This window comes from Phascolarctos cinereus, unplaced genomic scaffold (assembly GCF_003287225.1).
Source record: "Phascolarctos cinereus isolate Bilbo 61053 unplaced genomic scaffold, phaCin_HiC Scaffold_5;HRSCAF=322, whole genome shotgun sequence".
NCBI lineage: Eukaryota > Metazoa > Chordata > Mammalia > Diprotodontia > Phascolarctidae > Phascolarctos > Phascolarctos cinereus.
In genome coordinates, this window is record NW_027555958.1 from 404807152 (window position 1) to 404829272 (window position 22121).

The window sequence follows — 22121 nt, forward strand, 5'->3', positions numbered from 1 at the left end:
CCAGTCTACTGATTCTGGCTTTCTTGTTCTTCCATTTCCTGGCTCTGAGGATGTTCATGAGCTATCCTCCTGTGCCTGAAGCCCTCCTTACTCACCCTTCCTCTGGCTTCCTTCAAACCTCTACAAGAAGCTTTTCCTGATGCCCCTTTGCTGATCACCTCCAGTTTATTCTGTCGACGTCATCTGCATACGGTTGTTTGCTTGCTGTTTCCCCCTTTGGCTCCTTGAGAATAGGGAGCTCTGTCTTGCTTTTCTATCCCCAATGCTTAGCACAGAGCCTTACAAATGCTTGTTGACTTGACCTAACCTGGGGGGCTGAGAATTTGTTTCAAGAATTTAAAGGATGTGTTGATACAGTATATTCATTTAAAAACATTTTGATAAGGGATTAATAGCCTTCACTAGACTCCATGATACAAAAAAGGTTAAGAGGCTCTGCTCTAGACTGTAGTCAAGTTAGTCTCTTGCAGATGTAAAAAAATGAATTATGCACTGGCTAGTAATATACTAAAAACAGCTTTGTTTCAAAGACATTCATGCTATCTCTCTGGTAACAGTACTTTGCTGTTCTCCAAAAACAAAACCTAAAAACCACAACACTGCTCACTTCTAAATGTTCAAGAGATGCTTTGTCTTAAAGTCTGAGTTAAATTAATTAGTTTAACTGGTAGAATATAATTACTATTCCCCAAAGACTCGTAAACATAATTCAGTGTGTCAAAAGCAATGATTAAACACATGACTTAGGTGCAGTGTAATATTTTATTTTCCATAGTATTAAACTAAAGCCAAGAAAATATCACATTAATTTCAAAAAACAAAACTTACTTTATTAAGAACAAAATAATACAAACTGTGGTACTCTGTAATAGGAGATCATCAATATTTTACATAATAAACAAAATCACCAATATACCTACATACTTAGTTTTCTTTAAACTACATTGAACAACACAGTGAGTGGAAAATAGATTTTAGCCTTAATGGCAGCAAACAAATCTCTTGAAAAAATGTAACATGCATATTTTAGTATTGACTACTTGGGAGATGAAGAGAGCTCTGAAAGCAGTTGATTATTTCCTCAAAAGCCACCTCCAAAACCCATACCATAACCACCTCTGTTTCCTCCTCGAGGGAATCCCCCAGACCCTCTATATCCTCCTCCACCCATTCCTCCACTGTAGCCTCCTCCAGATCCTCTATAACCACCACCTGAGCCCCTGTATCCTCCTCCACTTCCATACCCTCCTTGGTAAGAATTAGCGCCCCCACCATATCCTCTCCCACCGTATCCTCCACCTTGATAGCCAGAACCTCGCTGACCACCTCGACCTCTGAATCCACCTCCATTGTCATATCTAGCCATCTTGGGTGGGCGAGGACCATCTCCATACCTAGGAAAGGAAAACACAATTTTAACAAATACAGAGATACAAATGTAGGATCCAATATGGTCAAACTAGTTCAATTAGTGATCAAGGTTTTTTTTATTTAAAATACACTAACAAGGCAAAAATTACTACTAGAACAAAAAACACATTAATATTTTCTCTTCAGTTCACTGAAATCTACTGCTGTGCCTACTTGTCAGTGCATTATTGGCTGGCAAGTAACAAATATGGGCAAATAACATTTTTTTTGCTGGAAAAAAGCCAAATGAACACAGCAACAAAATATTCAATCTTGTTACTCATTATCAAGAAGAGAGGTGGTACAGTAACCAGATCAGCCAGAAGGCTTTTTTCTTTTTATTAGGATTGAGACTTGAGTATGTAGGCACATATTCTGGAAGGGGACAGTGGAGAAGAGTTTTAAAATGCAAGAAAAAAAATGAGTAACTGGCTACTGGACTAAGAAGCAACGACTAGTTTTTCAGTAACTTGTTCCTTTTTTAAATGTTTTGCACTGTGAAATTGTAAGCTCAAATTGCAGCATTTTCTCAATAGATATTGGGATCAATATCTAAAAGCTAGCAATAAAACTACAATTCAAATCAACTTTTTCTGTTGCCTATAAAAACAAGCACCTAGATCACTACAATATATGCTGCAGTATTAGAATAATGAATCAAAAAAATGCAAGTTAAATTTCATTGCATTCACCTGTTTGATACCACAAAAATACTAATACTAACTAGCAGCTACTTAATTTGCCAATTTCCCCCCCCAATTTTTGGTGAGGCAATTGGGGTTAAGTGACTTGCCTAGGGGGTCACACAGCTAATAAGTGTCAAGTATCTGAGTCCACATCTGAACTGAGGTAATTCAATTTATAAATGGATTTTTATAAAGTCATCTGATGATATCTGAGGCTACATAGTTACCCCCACGCCCCATCCTCAAACCATTTTCAGCATCATCACCCATGCCCCACTTTTTCCTCAAGCAAAAGAGATCTTTACAATTCATTCAGGCTAATCCCTCAGCTCTAACTCTCGTTCCTGTCCACCTTCTCAGGTGCCTACAACCACATTCGAGTCTCAATCCTAAAAGATTCTTCCCCTTATCCCTCTGCTCCAGCTACAGCTCCACTTGCGTTGCTCTTCTCACATCTCAATGCTCACCCTCTTCTAAATCACTTTTCAATCTAGCTTGGGCCCTACCACTCAACAGAAACTGCTCTTCAAAATGACACCAATGATCTCCAGCAGGCAATGACTTTTAACTAGTTCTCATTTTCACTGATGCCTCTAACCAGTCTTTTGCTCCCCCTTCTACTTCCTTAACCTTCAGGGACATCGTTTTTCTAGTTTTAATCATACCTTATTAATTACCTTTCTCCTCATCTGCTTCCTGACCTATAAAGTGGCTGGTTCCATTAAGGGTGTGATCACTTAGCCTTCTGTCCTTTGGCAATCCAATTCACTCACATCAGCTTCAACTATTTACAAATAACTCCATATACGTTTTGAATCCTGACGTATACAACCAAGTTCACCCTTCCCTCTAAACTTGCTGCTTGCTGTGTGATTTGTCTGTAGCACCATGTAATTTACTCTATGATTGCACACAATGAAGGTAGGTGATCTTTAATTTCTCCATTTTACTTCAAATACCCAATTAATTTTGGTCAATTCCACCTTCCCAAACCACGTGAAGTTGATATCCTGCTTTGGTGCCTAACCTCATCATGCTACATTCTTTATGATTTACCCAGACTATTATAATTACCTCTTAACACTTAAGTTATCCTGCCTCCCCCCTCTTCTAATCCTTCCTTCATACTGTTGACAGACTGTTCTGTCCAACAGACCAAGTAGTTGTATCCCTGTAAATGCTTCACATCTTATGTACTGAGCACAATAAAAACTTAATAAATGTTTGTTATAATCTACCCTTCTGTTCATGTTAAATAGCACTTCATAAACAATTTCATTTGCTGTATCACTGTGATGAAGCTGGCTTCTCTATAATACTGTGCCAACAGAGCAAAAGCTCTGGCAGGTCCTATCTAACTGCAAAGTCTTTCTGACAAATCTTTTAAGTCTTCACACAGCATTCTTCAATTTACAAAAAAGCACATTCACATACCGATGATCTCAAGTTACCCTTGAAGTCATACATGGTTACTGTTCTTTAGCCAAAACACAGAACGAAAGCCCTAGATTATAAATACAGAATCCCTTCAAAGAAAAACATATTTGATTAATCCTAATGCCTACCAACTGAGAAAATAACGTGATTTACTTTCACTCTGTGCAGTAACAGAATACAATAAGTACAGGACATCTCCCCAAATGTCTGGGGTTTTAGTCCTCACAGTTACTAATCAATTTAATCCCTCTGGGCCTCAAATCTCTTCAGAGGTAGGTGGCAGGGTGTTTAGTGGTAAGACCAGATGACCTTAATAAATGGAACACTGGGAACTTTTGTGACTCTTATTTGATACTTGTCATTATCTTAAAAGAGAAAAACATAAAACTTACCGTGCATTGCCAATCATGAGACTAATGCCAGCAGCTGAAGGCCTGGAGATTTGCCGAATCATGTTCAGCATACGCTCATTTGAGGGATCCAAATTGCTGATTATTTCAGGTTCTTTGGTTACTTCAACAACCAGTGCCTCCATGGCTGCTCGAAGGGCAGTTATGCAAGCAGCAGCATCATGGGACATTTGTAGTCTGATCCTAAATTAAAGATGTAATGAAAATTTTAAATGTTAGGAAAAAATGCCAGAAAACACCTGGATTTTCATTCCCCTTTATGCCACATTATTTAAATAGCCAAGAGCGATATTAAGACTTTTGGCACACCCTCTTCTCAGTGTTTTGGAGTGTGTGTATGAGTGTGCATGTGCACCTGCACCTCCTCCAGAGCTTTTTTAACAGTAAAGGAAAATGGCTGGATCTTGTGCCTACCATTTTGTTGGAAAAACAGGCTTAGGGAGCCATGTTGTATCATTTTTCAATGCCATGCACATTCATGAACTTGAGAAGCTTTAGAAGGGGATCCCAAAGCTCCGTTTATTAATGGCTGACAACTACATATCTACTTTTCCCTCTTAGATGGGGAGCTGAGGGGTCGGGGCAAACACAAGAATGTGTTTCAACTATTTCATCTCTAGAAGAATTTTATATTACTATGAATTATTACTATTGGAAAAAAGCATACTATAAAAGCTGCGCTACACTGTTGTAAAAAAAACTTTAGTAATCTCAATAAAATAGCATTCTGGAGCAATTTTTCAAGCAGCAAATTGTGAATTTTGCTTTAGACTGATGTTAGTGGCGGTTTTCAATCAAATCTGAGGCATCCTCTTATCAGCCCTAAACTATGTAAACATTTAGCTAAGACTTGATACAATCTTGAAAGGTCATACCAGTCATCAACCAACACAATCTCCCCATCTGATTGGACCTTCTTAGAGGCAAACAGGAGCAGCTGTAGGGGGGTCACTAAGGTCATGCCTTTGGCAGAGATGGCTCGAGTGCGGATCTGCAGATGGAGAAGGGAACAGTTTTGATTAGAGGTGCTAAGCAATTCAATATGCCAAGAATTAATAATTCAATAGACCAAAACGAAGCCTGTTAACAGAAACATTTAGACAATGCTTTTTTTCTTACCTTTTCTCCAAATACAAAGAAAGGAGATGGGTACTTCATGTCCTGGCTGCTAAAGGGGCAGTTAACAGATGACTTGTGGATAAGTGCATTTCGCCCCTCAGTGGTGAGAATTTTCCTCTTTTCCTTATGATAGCAGACATTAGGGTACACACCAAAGGCCAGAAGAGAGATGACAACATCCAAATTGTTATCTGGTCCCGTATTATTAAATACTTGTGTCATCAGACATTCTGCAGAAAAAAATGAGAGGGGAAGAGGGACCAGAAAGTTGGATATTTCCCCATATATTTATGTTGTCATCAAAAGTATTCAAGAGACTTTGGACAATGTTCACTGACGTTATTTAGACAAGTTTCTTTATTGCAAGGCCTTGAATTATAGACTAATTTACAATGAAATCTTTTAAAAATTAATAAGCATTTAATTTTTCAAGTTAAGTGTTAGGTCCTGTATTTTATCACCTATCGTTAATTTAAAAGGTCTCTGCTCTTACAGCACATGAAATATTTATACTTTTAGCACAGCACCTGGCACCTAAAAGGCACTTAATAAATGCTTGCTCCCTTTCCTTTTCTCTTAAGATGTCAGTTGGCAAAATGATCCCTTCCATTCTCAAAATAAGAGCTAAGTTTGTACGATGAGAACCATAGTTGAAGAAACAAGTTGATCTGACCTCAGAATAGATGATTCTGTACTGATATCACCTATCTTAGACTTAATGAATATTATTAACCCTGATTCTGAAAAGCAATTATGAAAATTCAAGATCAAGGAAGTTAGCTAGTGCTTAAAAGAGCTCCTTGGTATGACCTAATAAACCATCTTAAAATCCAAACTATTTTCCCATTTGCTTTGCCGCCAATCAAATAAGATTCCTTCCTTTCCATTAAATAATAACTCTCAGTACTTTCGGAAAACCATTATCTTTTTAAAGCCCTCTTCAGAACAAGGCTCTTTTAAAACCAGATATGGAAAATACTGAGGTGCCACAACATATGCAAGCTATATTTTAGTTTATTAGATTAAAAATAAATAATTCAGTGGCATTAAGAGAACTTTTATTCAAACAAAACAAAGTATTTAGAGGGAAAAGAGCCTCAATCTCACTAGCCAGCAATTATCTTTAGTTCACTGAACAGCTCACAGCACTTTGGATCTCACTTTTGAATTCATCACATTACAATCTGCATGTATTATTAGATTGTAAATTTCATGGGGGTGGAGAGGAGCCATTTTGCTTATTTTGTATCTTCCCCAGAAACCAGGACTGAATATAGTGAGATCATAATAACTTTTCAATGAAATGTTCATTCTGTAGAGTTAAGAGTATAAAAGCTCAGGTCTAACTCACTTTGGGGGTGAGGTGTGTCATTATTGTTGGCAACATAAACTATTATAATACTATTCTAATTCATGCCAGCTAAGAACTTGTCTGTATATCTGAAGTCATTTAAATTTTAATAGTATTAGTATTTCAATAAGTCTAAAACTTGCCAGAGGACAAGCCTATCATTTTTTCTTGGATCACTGCTGAAAAAAATGAGTCAAATTTGTTTGCACTCCAGTTTCTGAGTATCATATCCAATGTTCCTTAGAAAAGGTAGTTACAGGTAAGAATATTGCAATTACTGCAGTGGTCTTTCAATGCTTACTTTCACTTTGTCAGGGGTGCAGGACTGTGAACACTGGCACTGAGTTCAACAGTTCTGAGAAGCAACCAAGCCTGAAGGCACAGAGAACACTGTTAAGTCATACACATAATCACCCGAATATTTATCTTAGGAATTCATGAGTCTTACCTTCTGGAAACCCAGAATTAACCAGAATTTCTTTGAGCTGAACTTTTGCTTCCCAAGTCATCCTGAGTGTGGCCATATTGAGTCTTTTGTGTTCACAAAAGCGGATCTCTGCCTCTTCTCCACCCATTCTAAAAAGGGAAAAAAGACTCAGTAGGATGTGAAAATGTAACATTATTAAGTTCTCACAACAGAAGTTTTAGGACACTCATGGTTCTCCCATTTTATTAACATACCTGGCATCGTCCCAGGCTTGGAACACTGACAAAAGGGCCACGTGATCTGAAAACCTATTTCCAGCAAAATTGCGGTGGACATAACCCAAGCGCTTGCCTTCACTGATAAAAGGCTCTGGGAAGCAAGTGGCAGCAGAAATGGTACACACAGCATCCCCCACGCTAAAATGAAGCAGACAGAGAATTGGTTGGGAGCCTTGTTGTCAGCAGCTGTAACAGATCTAACAAAAGTGGGTACATGGAAACCACCTTTTATCAGTGGCCACAATTTTTCCACATAACACTTAATATTCTTGTACTATCCCTCTCAAACCCACTGTTGTCAAGCTCAAATAAGATAATGTAAGGCAAGACTATGTAAAGGGCAATGAGATATTACTGAATATTACAGCTTTCCTTTTTCATTTTACCTCTTAAGCAAAATGGACCTACCATACCACTCCAACACGACCTCTTTCTGATACATATAATTTCTGAATGACATCTCTACAGCTCATTTCTCTTTGGGCTATATAATTCTGGGCCATCTTTGCCTTCTCCACCAGGCCTTAGGAAAACCTCATCAACCTACAATATCCCATCAGCTTTGGGATTACTCCACTTCATCACCACCCTCAGTGCCTCTGACTGGAGGGTAGAAGTATGAATTCTAAAACCTTCCATTTAAGAAGCCTAGGTCAGATCATCTCATTTCTCAGCAGGCTGCATTACTCTGGGCTATCTCTGCCTTCCCCACCATGCCATCAGATGAATTAACCCGTCACCTCTTTTAACTTTTGTATACTGTCTTTTCCTATTAGAGTGTAAACTCCCACAGTGCCTGGAACATAGTAGGCATTTTAATGTTTACTGACAGATTAACTATTCTTCTGGAATATTTAGTATTCTTTTTTCTCTTGGGGCAGCTCTATTTTCTCTAACTCAAATAATTCAGCTCCAATTATAATCATTCATTTTCCCCCATTTACTAAATATCTTAAAAAAAAATCCCAAACCTATCACTACAGCCTACTTATGAATATGATATGGCTTTATTTGTCCATATAAGCCATGTAACTCTGTGTCCAATTATTCTTCCTTAACACCCCCTACCCCCTTTCCAAGGCATCCTCTAACCTATTTTCCATTTAATTAACAGTGGGAGAACAGAAATACTTACTAGAAAATACAACCCATTATCATCATTTTGCCAAGGCGGGGCTCAATTGGGAGTTTAGCCAGGATCCTTCCAAGAGGTGTCAATTCATCATTAGCATCTAGTGCATCAAGCTCTGCAGGGAAGATATTTTTGTCAGCAGGAATAAAATGAGTAAACTTTAATGATGCAAGATACAAATTCTGCGATGCAGAACAAAAAGCTAGGTTAGTATTTTCCGGAAAAACAAGTTAAAATTTCTTCACTCATCAAACTATTAGACATTTACCAAACAGAATGAATACTATATTAAACTTTTATGCAAGTAGCCCATACTCCAGTACTTGTTCTCCAAAGTGAAACTTCCTTTACTACACTGATTCATGCTTAATTTTTGACATTATGGTACTTACAACTATTCATACCAATGGCTTAAGACTATTAGTTCTATAGGGTAATGAGTGCCCAGCAAACTTTTACTATTACTACTTTTCAAAGTTATTAGCTAACATGAAATGACCAATTAACAAGAATAGATACTGATACCTCTGAGGGTGTGCTCTGCTTCAATCACAGCATCCAAAGGTGGTGGTTCAATTGCTTTGGCCAGGAACTGACCAATTCCTCCTAGACGAAGCAGTTTGATACTCAAAGCAATTTCATGCAGTGGTGTTCGGAACATTTCAGGGGTCATGTGAGTTTCAAGTCTAGGAGAAATACAAAAATTAACCATTAACTTTATATCTATATATGGTCAACACCTTGGGAGAAAGGGCCCTCTCGCTACTTTAAAATTAGCCCACCTTCCCTTCACCCTTTAACCAGCATTTTATTGTTATCCTCTAGGGTGATGGGTTCATCATGTGTGTTATAGTCACCACCCCAAACTACTAAAATGATTCACTGGCTTTTCCAGAAAAAGTTCTCATTCAAGAATCATCAGAGCTTCAGGTCAACTCCTAAAGCCTTTAATTACAACACCAGAAAGCTACACATAAGAGATGTAGAAGCAGTGAGGTTTATTTTCAAGCTTTGCTAAGGTGAAATATCATGGGGTTCCAGAGATATCCTTTAATAGAATTATATAAATACCAAACCTTCTGAACTGTACTGACATCTCCAGTTTCTACTCCCACAGTCTTAAATTATTAGGAAGACACTCTAAAAAAAATGGCTGGAAAGGTGATTTTCAAAACTGCTAAAAAATTGCTGACATTTTAAGTAAACTCATTCTGATAGTAACTGAAAACCCTAAATTATCTTAAAACTCAGATGTTTTATCATTATGTTTACTATATTACTAGAAAACCTGCAATTCCTTTAGTCATGCTTTAATAGACTTTTATGAGTGTCTGTAACTAAAAAAATAAATCACTGAATGGTCAACCTCCTGGTAAAGTTAGGCTAGTCAAAAGATAAGAGATAAGCATAAAATCTTTACTCAAACCCTTACTCAAAGATTTTTGAACCTGGTAAGAGCTGTCAGAGCCTGTGTTCCGTTAGTATGGGCTTTAAGAAACTAGTCATCTGTCATTTGAAAACAAGGAATAAGAAAAGTTCCATTTTTTTCCCAGGTCAAATGCAGCAAGTCCACCTCATATCTAATATTCAAATATCCAAAGACAGTATTTCCAACTGACAGGTAACCGAAATTTCCCTGGAAAAGCAGCACTACAATTTAGAGCTATACTCCCCAAAGTCACTAAACTGAGTGACCTTTTCCCCAGTTGGAAGTGCTACTAGGACCATACCCTAAGAAAAAAAAAACCCACCCATATAAGAAATATTTATATTCTTTTCACTGTAAGACAGAACTAAAATAAACTAGATGGCCACTAATTATGAAATGCCTAAATAAAGTGGTAGATAAATATAATGAGGTATTACAATGCTTTAAGAAATCATAAATGATGAAGTTAATACAAAGTAAAGCAAGCAGAACTAGGAAAACAATATACACAATGCCTATAATTTAAGTGGAAAGTACAACAGCAAAACAATCAGAATTGCAGTTCGGTGGCACAATGGATAGAGTGCAAGGCCTGGAGTCAGGAAAACCTGAGTTCAAATCCAGCCTCACACACTTATCTGTGACTCTGGGCAAGTAACTTAGTATGTTTATCTCAGTTTCCTTATTTGGGGATAAAAGCACCTACCTCCCAAGGAGGAAACAAATTTGAGGAGCAAATGAACTATCTGTACAGTGCTTAGCACAGTGCCTGGCACATAGTAAGCACTATGTAAATGTTAAGTATTATTAAGTATTAACTGAATGACACAAAATACAACTAAGCTTGTCCCTAAAGAAAATGAAGAGACCTCCCCTGCTCCTTTGCAGAGATGGGGATCCACGGGTGTAAAACACCCAATACTATGTCAGATTTTTAAAGTTTTGCTTAATTATGTTTTTTGGAATAAGGGAAGAGAAAAAAGGATTACAGCAGGAAACACAGGTGACAAAACCAAAAGACATCAATGCTTATTTTTTAACAAGAAAATGAGGTGCTGCCAAACATTAATGAAGCCTAATCCCAAGAGTTATTAGAATGCATCTCCCTCTCTTTGTGGAAGACTACAGATGTGTAACTACATAAAATGTTGGACTTGGGTGATGTACAGGTTAAATTTGCTGAACCATTTCTTTTTTTTTTTATTCTTTAGTATAAGGAATGGCACTAGAAGGGTTGGTTAGAACGTCATATTAGGAAATGTTTGAAATAATAAAATACCCTACTAAATCAGTAGCTGCTATGAAACAACTCATGTGGATCCCTATTTTTAAAAAAACCTCACATTTGTACAGCAGTTTAGTATCCAACATACTTTTATATAACTCATTTAAGCTTTCTTGTGAAAAACACTTTTAATCGTCTCACTTGCTATCTTCAATATGTCAGATGTTCCTTTTCAATTTTTTTGCAACTTATGACACATTCTTAATGAAGTGCTCTCAATATCCCACAGAAACATTAAATTTTCAGTTATTAAAATAAGTTGGAATCCTCCTGAACACACATAACACAGGGCTTTACCTGTCATAACGAGCTCTGCTGCAGAGATGAAAACAGAAGCCAGGTCGTACGCGGCCAGCTCGTCCCTTCCGTTGTTCCAGATTTGTTCTAGACGCCCACACTGTAGCATAGTTGGTCATGTTATTGTGCGCGGTGAACAGTTTCACTTTCTGCCTAAAGATGAGAAATAACCAGGAGTTGGAAATACTAGTTTTCAGAACATTATCACATTATTTATTTGTGATTAAGTCATTCAAGGTGATGTCCAAATAACCACAACTATACAGGACGCCATTATTTATGATTCCTTAACTAATCCGAGACAGAATTAGAAATTAACCCTTTATTTCTCCAGTACCCTTCAACACCAAACCCCATTTCCTATAGATCTGTAGGCTAAAGCCATTAGAAACAAACACTTTTACATACCCACTATAACATACTGCTCAGAGACAAATTAGGAATCATAGTGGGAAACCTGTCTAAGACTTAGGATCCTACAGTGGCAATACAGCGAAGATTGTTGACCTGTGTTCTAGACATATAAATTATTGTTTTCAGGACAAAAGTAATATATTAGGAACTCACTTGCAGGAGTCAACAACATAAACGACATCATTAATGGTAATGCTGGTCTCAGCAATATTTGTGGACAAAATAACCTGTAAAGGTAAAGAGTTAAATAGATTTTGATTCAATAAACTTTAAGAACCTACCAAGTGCATATTATTTTGTTAGATACTTGAGTAAGAATCTCGTCTTGAAAAGAGGCTATATTCTATCAGAATAAACAACAAATAATGAAATATAAAACAAGATTCAGTGTGATGGGGAAAATAAATTCAAAGCATTCTAGGACACTCAGTTGTGGGAAATAAGGGAAAGTTTTGGAGAAAATAATAGCATCTGATCTGAGCCTCAAGGAAAAGAATTCTGAAAAAGATGAGGAAGTACATTCCAGACATAGAGGAAAGCCTTTAAAAAAACACATGAAAGCTGAAAATGTCAATTTGAATTTGGGAAACAAGTAATAGTTTGAAAACAATAGCTAACATTTATAAAATGCTTTAATATTTGCAAGGTGCTTTAAAATACTCCATTTTACCCTTCACATAGCCATCAAAACAGACTTATTAGGCAATATTACATAGCAACAAAATTCAGGGATATATAACGTAATAAAAACAATACTAATGCCTAATAAGACTATTGATGGCTATGTGAAGAATAAATTAGCGGAGAAAGCTAAAAGGGGACCATAACAAAAGTTTCTAAAAGATGAAGAGCCTAAAGTACATAATTACTGTATTTATTATAAACTGTATGCTGTCAACTTTATTATTCGATTTCTACCTTGGTTACTCCAGTTGGTACTGGATCAAATACTTTTCGCTGTTCTTCTCTAGGAATCTGAGAATGCAGGGGCAGAATCCGATACCGGTGGCTTCCTAAAACATAAATAGGAAACATGAATCGAAACCAAGAATTTGATTTAAATTTCCTCTCCTACTACCTGCATTTTCATACATGCTGAACTTCAGTCTACAATTCTAACTCCATCTTTTCCACATTCAGTTCCCAATGACTTTCCCTACACTGTCTGAAACATAGGCACACATATACTTTACTACTGTGAGACAAGTGAAAAATTAAGACAGCCATACCAAAATGGGGATTCATTTCTAAATGCTTCTGCATAGTATATATCAAGTTCCAGCCAGGAAGGAAAACCAGCACTGCTCCAGGAACATTAAGTGTCTCAATGTACTTCAGAAGTGCCTCAATAAGTTCAAATGGAGTTTCCTTCTCATTCATCTGCGCCATGCAACGCTTTGTTTCTGGACCATATTCATCACTGCAGATTAGGTTACAGTTTGCCTGAAAGATATGTTTTTTTTCCCAAAATTATAATTTATCAATACAGCACTGTCCTTTTTCTAGATCTAGCAGCTATTAAAATGATGGGGCAACATAATCTAGCTAGTAAATTATGCCTATCTGACTACAGCCATTACTTTTTTCCCCCTTCAATTTAAAGACTCATTTTTGAGGACTCAGATCTTTTTGATCTTTCAAACCTAGGCTAGATTGAAGGACAATGATCCACACCAGGGGTGGGGAACCTGGGGCCTCAAGGCCACATGTGGCCCTCACACATGTGAATCCCCTTAATAAAGGATTTATTCTGTAAAACTTGGACTCAGTCAAAGAGCCACACTTAAAGACCTACAGGGCCACATGTGGCCTCCAGGCCCCAAATTCCCCACCCCTGATTTAAACACTTCCTGTGAAAGTGAGGAATATTTATATTTATAATCAGTTCTCTTTACCTAGTGGTTGATTCTAGTTTTTCTAGAATGTCAGACAAAAATTCTTTTAGATTCTGAAATGTCTAACTATGACTTCCTTCTACCAAGTGAAATATATTCCCCTTTGAGTTTTTTTTTTTACGGAATCACTTATTTCTCTAATGTTTATAATTATGAACTACTAGCTATTGTCTTATATCCTTTCCTTTTTGTCTACAATCAGTATTTCCCCCTAAGCGTTTGCAGTCCAGCTACAGACTTCATTATCATCCAATTAAACCTTGTTCCTCCAAAGTTACCCCTTACTAAATAAAATGACTTCTCGATTCTTATCCTGTTTGACCTGTCTGCATCCTTTGACACTGTCAATTATTTTCTTCTCTTCAGCATTTCCTGACACTGCTCCACCTTGGTTTGCTTCCTACTCGTCTGATCACTCCTCAATTTCCTGTGATGGATATTCATCTAGACCATGCATTAGTTGCAGATGTACCCCAAGTCTCTGGTCCTAATCCTATTTTTTTCTCTATACTATTTCCCTTTGTGATCTCATTAGCTACCATGAGTTCAATTATCTCTATAGAGATGATTCTCAGATTTATTCAGTCCTAACCTTTAATGACCTCCAGTCATTCATCTCCAAATGACTATTCAACTTTTTTTTGGGGGGGGCCTAGGCAATGGGATTAAGTGACTTGCCCAGGGTCACACAGTTAGTAAGTATCAAGTGTCTGAGGCCACATTTGAACTCAGGCCCTCCTGAATTCAGGGCCGGTGTTCTATCCACTGCGCCACCTAGCTGCCCCTTGACTATTCAACATCTTGAACAGGATTTCCTATAGATATTTTAAATTAAACATTTCCAAAACTGAACTCATTATCTTTTACCCTAAAGTACTCCTCTTCCAAATTTCCCCATTACTACTGAAAGAACTATCATCCTCTCAAGTCAGCCAGGCACAAAACCTAGGTATGACCCTCAACTTCCCACTCATACCCTAAAGATCCGCTTTGTTACCAGGTTCTGTCAATTTATTTGTACCATCTTTCCTCTTCTCTCCACCCACAGAGATACCACCCTGGCATAGGTCCTTATTACCTCACTCCTAGATTACTGCATAATCTTCTGCTCTCCTTGCCTCAAGTATCTCCCCATTCTAGTCCATCATCTACTCAGCAGCCAAGGTGAACTTTCAGTAACCATGCCATCCCTCCTACTCAATAAACTCCAGTGGCTTCCTATTTGCTCCAAGATTAATTACAAAATCCTATTTAAGGAGAAATATTTATAACAGCTCTTTCTGTGGTGGCAAAAATTGAAGGGATGCTCATCAACTGGGGAATGGCTGAACAAGCTGTAGTGTATCATTGTGATGGAGTGCTACCATGCTATAAGAAATGACTGGGGGCAGTTTCAGTAAAACTTGGTAAGACTTCTACGAACTGATGCAAAATTAAATAAGAAGAATTGAGACATCATTGTGCATAATAACAGCGGTGTTGTAATGAAGATCAACTGTGAAACGACCTGGCTATTCTAATCAGTGATCCAAGACAATTCCAAAGGATTCATGATGAAAAAATGCCACCTACTTCCAAAGAGAGAACTAACTCTGAGTGTAAACCGAAGTATAATTTTCTCACTTTATTTTTCTTGCCTTTTTTTTCCCTTGAGGGGGACAGAGATTTGGCTAATATGGAACAACGTTTTGCACTACTTCAACAAGTATCATTGATACCATATTGTTTGCCTTCTCATTGGGTGGAGTAGGGATAGGAGAGAATCTGAACTCAAAATTCTTTAAAGAGTGTGATAAATAAATAATGAACGGAAAGGAAAAAATCCTGTTTAGCTTTTGAAGACCCTTGTAACCTGGTCCTTTCCTAACTTTTCAGTTTTCTGACACCTAATGTTCCCCTCCCCACCACATTGATCCAGGGATGTTGAGTTCCTTGCTGCTCTGAAAACAGGACACTCCATCTCCCAATTTCCTCTATTTTTTCAGTGGCTGTCCCCCATACTTGAAATTCTCTCTCCATACCTCCATTTCCTGACTTCCTTCAAATCTCAGCTGAAATACACCCTTCCACAAGAAGTGTTTCCTGATCCACTTCAATGTTAGTATCTTTCTTCAGAGATTATCTCTAATTTACCCTATCTTGTTTGTACTTAGTCGTTCCCATGTTGTTTTTCCCATTAGACTGTAATTCCCCCGAGGGAAAGGAATATCCCCCCCCCAACTCTTAGCACAGTGCCTGGCATGTAGTAGATACTCAACAAATGTTTAATGACAATTAAAAAAGTATCTAATTCCTTGATCAAGGGTATTTTGACAAAGTAAAGCTTTACAGCACATTACAAATAGCAAGCCCTGGTCCAGCATTCCTGGAAATCTGGTTGGAACTTTGAAACAAAGTTACTAAACTATACATACATACCCTTCCTTTTCACCAATGATACCTCTAGGTTTACATACCAAAAAAAGAGGAAAAGAACTTTTATGTGCAAAAACATTTACGGTAGCTTTTTGTGGTGACATAAAACTATAAACAAAGGGAGTGCTCCACTAATTGGGAAATGACTGAAAAAAATTATGGTATATAAATACTGAAGGTAGTTTCAGAGAAACCTAAGACTTGTATGAACTGATGAGATAAGTGAATAGAAAAACCAGGAAAACAACTCTGAAAGATGCTGAGATTCTAACAGACAAAAAAATTATTTTAATTGCTTATTTGTTACACAGGTTTTTCTTTTTTTTGGAGAGAAGATTTTAATTGGAAAAAAAAATGCTATGCATGGGTGTATATGAAACCTAAAGTGAATCACAAAATCCACTTACATCATCATCATCACCACCATCATCATCTTTGTCTTTTTTCTTCTTGTCCTTTGGTGGAGGAATGAACTGGGTCATCTGAATACAGTCTTCCAAAAAATACTCTGAAGGAACGAACAGTTACAGTGTAAAATGACCAATCACTTTTCAAAATGAAGCTAGTCTGAAGGAATAGGTTAGCAACGTTCATATTAAATGCTCCTTCAATACCTGCAGTCTTACTTCTATTTTGGTTCAATGTCAGACAACTTAATGATTACTTCCCAGTTTTCATCTGGGTGTGTGTGTGTGTGTGTGTGTGTGTGTGTGTGTGTGTGTGTGTGTGTGTGTGTTGTGTGTGTGTGTGTGTGTGTGTGTGTGTGTGTGTGTGTGTGTGTGTTTTACTTGGCCCTACTGACCATTCTAAGTAAATTAGGATAAATCTTAATGTACTTCTAAGCTGCTAAAGCTTACAACTTCACTAAGACTTTTAGGATATCCTGTTGTATTAAGCAGAAAGGTGTGTAACACCCAAACCCCACCAGCAATGACTTTCAATTAACACCTCTGACTTTCATTCATTGGGAAACACTCAAGAGATACCAAATCGTTTACTAAAGAAATCCTCTTCAGTTATTTATGAGTTGCGGTTGCCAATCTAGCAGGAAATAATTCTGAACAGCAATCCTTACCGTCTCAGTTGGTCAAAATATTCCTAGACTTTCCTAATTGCCAGGGAGAGCTCTCAGAATTTGGTATTGATGAATGATTCCCAAATATACTTATCTAGCCCTAATCTGTATCCTGACTTCCAGTCTTGCATCTCTGCCTATTTATTGAAAATTTCATACTGAATGTCCCTTAGACTCAATATGTCCAAAATTGTGCTCATTATCTTTTTCACCAGCCCTTCCCCTTTCCTGAATGTACTAGCTTTGTAGACAGCACCAACCTCTCCTCAGTCACCCAAGTTCACAACTGAGGCATGTCATTCTCAACGCCTCACTCTCTTTCACACCCCTCTTCTAGATCCACTCTGTTACCAAGTCCTCTCAATTCTACCTTCACCTTCCTAACATCTCTCATACACAAGAATCTTCTGGATGGAGTCAGCTCCAAGAGGCTTCAAGAACCAATTTTACATTTCCAGTGAGAGCATTTGCACCTAGGAAATTGGCAAATGTGAAAACTCAGGGCTAGATTTATTATTTTGTTGATTGTCTCAACTTACGACAGTGATGAAAATTAAACTTAAAAGTGTGTTATGCACATTTCCGCACAGAGGACTGATTGTTAAGCATTTACCAGCACATTCCAGCTCATACAAGCCCTTCTCTCCTCTGACCATGCCTCCACTATCACCTCATGCCTAGACTATTTAATAGTCTTCTGATTGGTCTGTCTCTTCTTACACCCTGCTTCCCCCAATTACACTATGACACAGGCTTCCACATTGTAGCTCACAAGAAGACATTATCTTCTCAACTGCATTTTCACTGGCTATTTCCCATTACCAGAATTCTCTCAGATCTCCTGCCCTCTAACTTCCTAAAATTCCATGTTGTATGAGGCTTTGTAATGCCGTTTAAATGCTAGGGCCATTCTCTGTTTATCATTCAATATCCCATATATGTTTTGCCAGTAGGCAATAAATATTTTTTAAGTGCTTGCTATGTATCAGGCACTATTCTAAGGGATAGGGATACCAAAAAGGGGCAAGAGATAGTCTTTGCCCTCAAAGAACACATAATCTGATAGAGGAAACAACAAAAAATATTACAAACAAGCTACAAAGAATAGGGTAAACAGGAAATAAGAGGGATGGCACTATAATTGTCTTGTTTTACAGAGCTGTCTTTCCCATAGACTGCGAGCTGTTTGATAGCAGGGACTAGGCTACCTGAAAAAACCTTTCTTTGTATTACTAGCACTTAGCACAACATCTGGCACAGAGCAAGCACTTCGTAAAAGCTTGTTAACCAAAAGCATTCTCCTCTTTTTTTATTCTTTCTATAAAATCATTGGTGATGAGAGGAGGAAGGTGTATACTAGGAAATGAAGGGGATATTAAAAACACAAGATTTTTAAAAGACCTTTGTTCAGAGGTTATCTCTGTGATTTACAGTGAATGTAACCTAAAATTTCTCAACAAGTTGCAGACCTCAAATTCCCACATGCCTACAAAGCTAACCAATACACATTCTTCTTTGTAACTTTTAATTTTTGGTTTCTCAGATTAACTGTAATCTTTTAAAACCACCATAGTTTAAGATTTCATTACTTCACATTTTGCCTACTCACTGTCTCCTAGATAGTACAGTAGAAAGAATATTTGTGTAGCTAGAAGACCTGGGTTAAAGATCCCTAACCACTATGTGACCACAAGCTTTTCACCTATGCCTCTGAACAACAAAGAAAAAGTTTTTGTAATCTTTAAAATGAAACGTTACAAACAGTATAACATCAACTCTCCTGCATGAACTAAATGACTGCTTCCAAGCAGTGGTCTGAAAGACACTTGCACCTAAGAAGACTTTACCACTTAACTTTGCCTCATTCCTTCACTGTGTTCTCTACTTACGTATTCTGTTGTTGTTCAATGTGTACAACTTTTTTGCGACCCCATTTGAGGTATTCTTGGCAAAGATACTGGAGTGGTTTGCCATTTCCTTTTCTAGCTCATTTTACAAATAAGGAACTGAGTTAAAAACAGGATTAAGTGACTTGCCCAGGGTCACACAGCTATTATGTGTTTGAGGTTGGATTTGAACTCAAGAAAAGTAATCTTCCTGACTCCAGGCCTGGCACTCTATCTACCCTGCCACCTACCTGCCCATCTACTTACATATGCTGGCCATTAATTTGCAATTGACAATGTTGGTCTACAAACAGAAAGCCCTGGTTTTTCTAAGATATAAGAAATTTGTTGAGACCATTAATCTAATCCCTTCTTTTTATGGATGAAGAAACTGAAACTTTAAGTTAGCCAACCTGCTCACAGTGACACAGTAAATCAGGCGGAGCGAGGACTAAGCCCTAGGTCTCATGAATCTTAAGCCACTGGTTCTTAGACATTAGACCACACATGCTTCTCAGTAGTTTCACAAGTCAAAATTCTGCTACCATAACAAGTATTTCAGAAATATTGCTCTGTAACTGCTAAGGTAATTAACCTCTAACACTGTTATCTTGAATGTTTACCCAGTAGAAGAGCAACTAGGTGGCACAGTGGATAGAGTGCCAGGCCTGGAATCAAGACGACTTCTCTTCCTGAGTTCAACTCTGGCCTCAGATACTTCCTAGCTGTGTGACCCTGGGCAAGCCACTTAACCCTATTTGCCTCATTTTCTCATCTGTAAAAGGAGCTAGAGAAGGAAATAGCAAACCACCCCAGTATTTTTACCAAGAAAACTCTAAATGGGGTCACAAAGAGTTGGACAAGACTGAAAAACAAAAATTTATTGGTATCATTATATAATGAAAAGGTTTAAAAAATACTACACCCCCCCCCCCACCAGCTTATTTTCAATTTAGTAGCTAACCTTGAACTGGGTAAGTTCTTCCAAAGACTTCGATGATAGGACAATTGAAGAAATATTCACAGAACATGCTGGTATCAATAGTAGCAGACATGAGGACAATGCGTACTTCAGGATAAGCCTGTACTACATCCCTTAATACCACCAAAAGAAAGTCAGTCTGCAGAAATTGGGGAGAGAGATGGGAGAAACAGAACCTATCAGTAATTTTAATATCAAAATATATTTAGCTAGGCTACTCTTCTCATTTAAGTCTCTCAGTATTCCTATTTTTTGAAAAAAGTTACAAGACATAAAAATGAATTAAGAACAATTTTTTGGTATCTTGCAGGACTGACTTGTAACAAAGAAATTAGCATCATACTTCACTTCTGACAACAGTATTTTCAAAGCTGGCCAATTCTGTTGCAATGTGATACAGTGAATAGGATGTTATAATGAATATATTATTTCATGTCTCCATAAAAATGACTGAGCAGATTTGGAAGAATATTAAAATGAGAGTCAAGTCAAACAAATATGTAAGTCAGGACACACCAAATATGTTTATGGAAATAAATGTTAAGAATTTTTGTCTCGCACAAAATTTTTGGAAGATATTTATAACGGCAGCCATCAAATTGTTAAGGCCAAAGAAAACACTGAAATGCTCAGTCCTTCACTTTTAAGACTTCTTTCAAAACGTCTGCCTTTAAAAACATTTTGAGAAAGGTTAAGAATTTCTGAATTAGGTAAATAGATGATTGTGAGGTGAAGGAACATAATTCTGAAAGAATGATTATGAAGAAAACTTATATAAAAACTATGTCAAATATTTCATGTGGACAGGGATAGCTTAGATTTGAGACGTTTTAAAACTCCAAGGAAAACAAAATAAAATCCACTATCACTATTGGTTTTTCTATGTAATCTATCAGGCTTACACAAAAACTCTGAAATAGTTGAGAGATCCTGTGCCTTATTCACTATAACAATACTTTCCTAGTCATACTGTGAAAATTTTTGCTAAATATGGTATTCACCATAGAGGTAGAAAGGTATAATGTATGGTGTAATGGGATTAAGAATTATAAAGATCTGGGTTCAAATCCCTCTTCTGACATATAATAGCTGGGTGACCCCAGACAGTTCACACAACCTCTCTGTGCCCCAAAGAAATCATTAGGATTTTTATACTAAGCCAGAGAGGAACTGCAATATGTCAGGAGTTCCTATACCTGATAAAATCGTGGATCCTCTGTGTATGGTTGTAATCTGCTTGATGATTACACTTAATAATGACACCCTCAAAATCAAGCCCATCCCTCAAGAACATTTGTCAAAATAATATGAACTGAACTATTACTGAACTATTTAGAGAGAAGAGATGAAATCAATATGAAGAATGAGACATTTTAAGACATGTTCAATTTGGAAATTTGTATATTTACAAGAGTTTTTCTTTTTTCCCTTAATTTTAGTGAGGAAGGAGAAAATATTAGTTTTTGTTATAGAAACAAAATTTAATTAGAACAAAAGGACACAAGCTTTGCAGACAAAAGTCTAAAAATATTCTAATAATGCAACTGGAACTATATAGTTTCCAAAGGACACTATTTTGAAAGAGGCAATCATCATCAGGTTTTTTTTTTAAATCAGCTCATTACTTCAGTCATACTTGATGCACCTTTAGAAAATGAGGAAATTTCTACCATAGCTCCTCCATTTAATAAAGCATCTTGTTTTCTTTGATAAAGTTGAGGATGAGGGAAAAGACTAAAAGTTACTTACATTAATGTCTCTTTCATGGATTTCATCTACAATCACATGACTGATTCCACGAATGCCTGCTTCCAATTTCCTCAGTAGTACACCTTAAAATAAAAATCAGAATAAATTAAACTGAAATGTCATTGGTTGGTATTTTAAAGCATATCAACTTTAGACTGATCACATGTTCAATCCCTGCCCCCAAGACACAGCCTAGCTGAGTGACACCAGGCAAGTCACTTAACTTGAATATCTCAGTTTCCTTAAGTTTAAAATGGGAATATCACCTAACTTACAGGGTTGTTTTGAGGCTCAAATAAAGTAACATGTGCAGTGCTTTGCAAACCTTAAAGTTCTATAAAAATGCTAATTATTATTATTAGATAACATTAACAACATTTAAGAAAATTAAATGTGTAATGGTAGTTCCCAATCCTGTGTCTAAACCAATATTATGAACACATA

At 37.1% G+C, this 22121-nt stretch overlaps 1 protein-coding gene across 3 annotated transcripts in view; it reads right to left on the minus strand.

The window, feature by feature from the left end:
* Positions 1-743: 743 nt before the first annotated feature.
* Positions 744-22121, minus strand: part of DHX9 (DExH-box helicase 9) — a 39661-nt gene continuing 18283 nt past the window's right edge. For all 3 annotated transcript variants that reach the window (XM_020984370.1, XM_020984369.2, XM_078156459.1), the window contains 15 exons: positions 21678-21760; positions 19911-20067; positions 16393-16493; positions 12905-13118; positions 12594-12688; positions 11829-11902; positions 11262-11414; positions 8776-8936; positions 8254-8365; positions 7095-7256; positions 6862-6989; positions 5063-5292; positions 4819-4934; positions 3926-4126; positions 744-1394 (listed from right to left, as the gene is read on the minus strand). In XM_020984370.1, coding sequence (XP_020840029.1) covers positions 1082-1394; positions 3926-4126; positions 4819-4934; positions 5063-5292; positions 6862-6989; positions 7095-7256; positions 8254-8365; positions 8776-8936; positions 11262-11414; positions 11829-11902; positions 12594-12688; positions 12905-13118; positions 16393-16493; positions 19911-20067; positions 21678-21760 — 2300 coding nt within the window. In that variant the 3' untranslated portion in view covers positions 744-1081. The remainder of the gene's footprint in view (positions 1395-3925; positions 4127-4818; positions 4935-5062; positions 5293-6861; positions 6990-7094; positions 7257-8253; positions 8366-8775; positions 8937-11261; positions 11415-11828; positions 11903-12593; positions 12689-12904; positions 13119-16392; positions 16494-19910; positions 20068-21677; positions 21761-22121) is intronic.